The sequence below is a fragment of the Gadus macrocephalus genome, chromosome 11 (genome assembly GCF_031168955.1).
Source record: "Gadus macrocephalus chromosome 11, ASM3116895v1".
NCBI lineage: Eukaryota > Metazoa > Chordata > Actinopteri > Gadiformes > Gadidae > Gadus > Gadus macrocephalus.
The window spans coordinates 9,891,685-9,896,684 of record NC_082392.1 but is presented as its reverse complement, the minus strand read 5'-3'; the positions used below and the strand labels follow the sequence as shown (position 1 = coordinate 9,896,684).

General features: G+C 42.9%; 1 protein-coding gene across 1 annotated transcript in view; it reads left to right on the top strand.

Annotated features, from left to right (window-relative positions):
• The window catches only part of cblc (Cbl proto-oncogene C, E3 ubiquitin protein ligase), a 14,758-nt gene that overhangs the window by 3,629 nt on the left and 6,129 nt on the right, over positions 1–5,000 (top strand). The window contains exons 3-7 of the mRNA XM_060064173.1: positions 3,347–3,493; positions 3,740–3,896; positions 4,102–4,223; positions 4,393–4,530; positions 4,810–4,897. Of these exons, the coding sequence (XP_059920156.1) occupies positions 3,347–3,493; positions 3,740–3,896; positions 4,102–4,223; positions 4,393–4,530; positions 4,810–4,897 (652 nt within the window). The remainder of the gene's footprint in view (positions 1–3,346; positions 3,494–3,739; positions 3,897–4,101; positions 4,224–4,392; positions 4,531–4,809; positions 4,898–5,000) is intronic.

Below are 5,000 nucleotides of genomic sequence, written 5' to 3'. Positions count from 1 at the left end.
GTTAGTTTGGAGCTGGTCAGACTGCTAATGGAACAGAGGAAACATTCTGGTTCTGACAGAACACACAGAGGGCAGACAGGACTGGGCACCAACAGGGCTTTATGATGCTAATGCTGAGAAACAAACATTACAAGCCGTTAAGTGTGTGTGTGTGTATGTGTGTGTGTGTGTGTGTGTGTGTGTGTGTGTGTGTGTGTGTGTGTGTGTGTGTGTGTGTGTGTGTGTGTGTGTGTGTGTGTGTGTGTGTGTGTGTGTGTGTGTGTGTGTTTGAGCATGTGTGTGCATGTATGTGTGTTTGTTTGTTTGTGTGTGTGCATGGGTGTGTGTGTATGTTTGTTATGTAGCTTCTTGGTTTGCACATATTTTCTCCTTGAAATAATTTCATTTAGAGAAATCTACTTTCCTGTAAACCTCAATATAAAAAAATATATACAATACATAAATATATGTTAACGCCTGAAACAAACAACTAAAGCCCACTTGGTCAACCTTACACACACACACACACATACACACACACACACACACACACACACACACATGCAAACACACTTATGGGGAGGCCGTTGTATACGTTCCCACATGTACACACACACACACACGCACACACACACACACACACACACACACACACACACACACACACACACACACACACACACACACACACACACACACACACACACACACACACACACACTCACAAACAAAAATACAAAGTTAGTAGTAACTTTGTGAAACTAAACTCCAATTATATTATTCTGAGCATGTTAGCCAGTCCCTCCAGAAAAACGTGATTATGCGATCGCATAATTCAACGCATAATCAGCCAAAGTCTGCATATTCATGCGGCGGCCGCATTTTTTCAAATATGTTGCGCTTTCACCACATAAAGTGCCGATTTCTGCACAAAATATGCAGGGATTGCATGATTTCATAATCCCTGCATTTTCGTTGCAAAAAAGTCACATATATCTTAGCAGAAAGTTGAAAAATGTTGCGTTTACTTGACACAAGAGCAGCCATTTCCCCCTGTTGCCATGGGAAGTGATGTAATTACGCGACATGAATGTCATCGAAGGTTCCCGCATTATTTCGCAAGTTCCCGCAATTTTTGGAAGTTCCCGCAATTCCATTGCAGAAAATTGCATAAATATGCTGCAAATTTCATCGCATTTTTTACAAAAACGTGCTGCACAATCAAGGATTTTTGGCCGCAAAAATCACCAAAAAACACCGCATTTTTCTGGTTACTGGTTAGCTCGCTTGTGGCTAGATCGGACAAGTCTGTCTACCAGTGAATTCAAGTTCAGACATTGTACCATGCAGAGATGAAGGCATGCACACAAAGGTGAGGTTTGAGGTTTGGCGGCCTCCCTTTGAGAAATCAATAGTTGGCGAGCAGAGTCTCACGGGAATGCTGGAGAGCCTGGCTGTGTGATATGTTTATTACAGAATCACAGAACAGAAGAATGTGTGTGTGTGTGTGTGTGTGTGTGTGTGTGTGTGTGTGTGTGTGTGTGTGTGTGTGTTTGTGTGTGTGTGTGTGTGTTCTCAGCAGACAAACACACACACGCAAGCAAAGCAGACACCCGGTTGCTGAATGTCCTTTAAGGCTGATTGATGTTTTCATATAAATAGCTTTTTCAGGTACGTTGTCTATTCCAAACAAATATAACCTCTACCACACGCACCTACGCAGACAGACGCTTTACGGTATGAAGTATATGAAGGTTAAGGTACCAGGAGTCTATCAAACGGAGACAGAAGAAAGACAACAAAACATTGCAGCTCACCGTCGGCCACTATATTCACACACATCCAGTGACATTTACACAAATGCACACAAGCATGTGCATCAAGCACGTGCATCAAAAATGTGTAAAGTATGTGTCAACGTAGTTTGAAGTAACTTTATTCGCAACATTCTAGGGCCACATGCCCTATATACATATAGGAAACAGGGCAGCTTGCTCTGCAGTGAAAGCACATTTTAAATTCTCTCAGAGGAAGCCGAATTCATGTAAATAATTCACATCTCACTCTACCGTTTGAAAGCTGAATTTAAGGCTCTTCAAAGAGTCTTATGGCGTAGGTGAGCTGCACTGGGACATATCGTGAGTTAGCTAGACACTGGCCAACGGAACGTTTTGTGGTCACAAGCAGTCAAGAAAGCGTGTACTGCATCCTGTTGGGCCGAACAACTTGTTGCAGCTCTGCTCTTGTATGCCTGTGGTGTGTATGTGTGTGTGTGTGTGTGTGTGTGTGTGTGTGTGTGTGTGTGTGTGTGTGTGTGTGTGTGTCGGTGTGTGTGTGTGTGTGTGTGTGTGTGTGTGTGTGTGTGTGTGTGTGTGTGTGTGTGTGTGTGTGTGTCGGTGTGTGTGTTCACATTGTTCTTACAGTAAATAGATCACAGACGAAGGCAACTCTGCCCTTGTTGGGTTTTGACCTTTTCTTTGTTTTACCCATACCCATTACCCAACCTGTTACCAATGTATATATAGCCCTCCATGAATTATGAAATGACTCTTACTAGTACTACATACAATGACCAAATACAATAACAGAGATAGGATTTGAAGCTCATGACATATTCTAGTGACATAATAGGATACGCATACGAGACTGAGGATTATATAGGTTATAAAGCATTGTCTATTGTGTAATAATTATACTTGTATGTGCAGGGGGTTTAAAATATCTTTACTTTCAATACCTCAGTATTTAAATAACAAGACATTTAGGTAATTCCTTTTACCCTGACATTCATTTTAATCTTTGCCTCACTGTGTATACACATGTTTACTGTGATCACAAACAGTTCTGACACCTAACAATTATGTTACCGCTGACGAAAGTGGGAGTTAAACGGAGGATTAAGATCTGGATCTAGAAACGTAAAATAACCATGGCATATCACAGATGGAGGTATCTGCCATACACCAACCGAATATCTTTTCAGAAAAATGTCAAAAAGGATATCATCTCAAAGGAGGCAAATTAAATTGTAGGGAAGGGGACTGAATCCCCGCCCCCAGGCTGCCTTGTGTAGTTCGTACTTCCACTATCACTGTGATGTAGGTGGCTGGCTTGGCCCCTTGATTACCCACTTGGCTATGGAGCCAAAAGGGAAAAAATAACCATTATATCAGCATGAAGGAGTAGAAGGAAATCCATACAGTAAAATTGGGTGAGACTGCAATTTATTTAATCATTTTCTGATCCTTATTGCATCATGATTACCCATAATAACTGAATTTAGAGGACAGTTACTGATTTCTTTAATGGTTGTATTTCCCCCTCTTTATTTTGATTTGATCCTTATTGTTAATTTCTCCATTTGCAGGAGGAACCTGACCAAACTGTCCCTGCTGTTCAGCCACATGTTGTGTGAGCTGAAGGCCCTGTTTCCCGACGGCAAGTTCCAGGGTGACAGCTTCAGGCTCACCAAGACAGAAGCAGAGGAGTTCTGGAGAGGCTCTTTTGGGAAAAAGTGAGAAGGGGTGGAGCCCCGGCTAGGGTTGCAGCTGGGAGGGCCATGGGGCAGGGACGAGCCGGGAAATGTAACTACTGTGCCTCGTTGAAAACTGTTTTTAAAAATCCAAAATGTCAGGAATACAACATTGCAGGGCAGGGTTCTTTTTAACTCGATTGACTAACCTAGCATATTTAATTCATGCTGTGTTGCTTTAGTAGTCACAATGTGTGCACCAACCTCTCTCTCTCTCTCCCTCTGAAGGTGCATAGTGCACTGGACCGCTCTCAAAGAGCAGCTCAGAGCGGTCCACTTGTTTGAGGAGGGGATGGAGTCCATGGCGCTGAAATCTACGGTAGACCTCACCTGCAATGACCACGTCTCCGTGTTTGAGTTCGACATCTTCACCAGATTGTTTCAGGTACATTGCATTTTTGTCCACCTGATTCCATTTGTTAGGAGGAATGCCAGATATTCTAGTCGTGGTAACAGTGTTTGACTCCCAGTTGAAAGGCTCTGGGTTTAAGCCCAATGTCTGAAGTCTGCCTGTAGGCATCCTTGAGCAAGAACGCTGACCGGCTCATTACTAAAAGCAGGTTGTTTTCTGAGATATATCGTCTTTTCAGCCCTGGAGATCACTCATAAGGAACTGGAACCAGTTGGCAGTGACACACCCGGGCTACATGGCCTTCCTGACCTACGACCAGGTCAAAACCCGCCTGATGCACTACCTACACAGGCCAGGGAGGTGAGCTCAAAGTGTACCGTCCAGCTTCAAGCAGCAGGCTGATTGGCTGACATTGGTGTCGTCATCGGAGTGTTCTACCTCCTCTCTGATAATATTAACATCAGGTCCATATACACTTTAGTAAGATGTAAAACACGAGTGTTGTTTCAACTATTGTTTTTTTATTCAGTTACATCTTCAGGTTGAGTTGCACTAAGATGGGCCAGTGGGCTATTGGTCATGTGACCAAAGAGGGGGATATCATTCAAACTATACCACAGAACACACCTCTCTACCAGGCACTCGTCAAGGGTTTCAAGGCAGGATGGTGAGCATCCACAAACCCACACACGAGCACAATTGCACACTCACTCATTTACAGCTTCTTCAATTTCCTTGACATAACACAATCTACTTGTTCTTTTACCCAAGTAAAAATGTTTTATCAATGATCATGTTTAATATTATCACTCACCAATGTGAACAATTTAGAAGTACATGGATATAAGAAATACTAGCTTATAGATAAATATGATATAACAATTTTAAGAATCAACCTCAACAAAACCAACAGAGCCAACAATAAAAATAATTCTCTCTCTCTCAGCTACCTCTACCCAGATGGGCGGGACGTGAACCCAGACCTCACTGGTCTTTGTGAGCCCACCCACAGGAGCAGAGTGGGAGTTACAGAGGTAAAACCACACAATACACAACACCCAACAGAACAATAAGAGTCCTCTGTCATTTTAGGGGTGGGGCACTGGCCACATCAGAAAGTTAACCTATATTGTCACT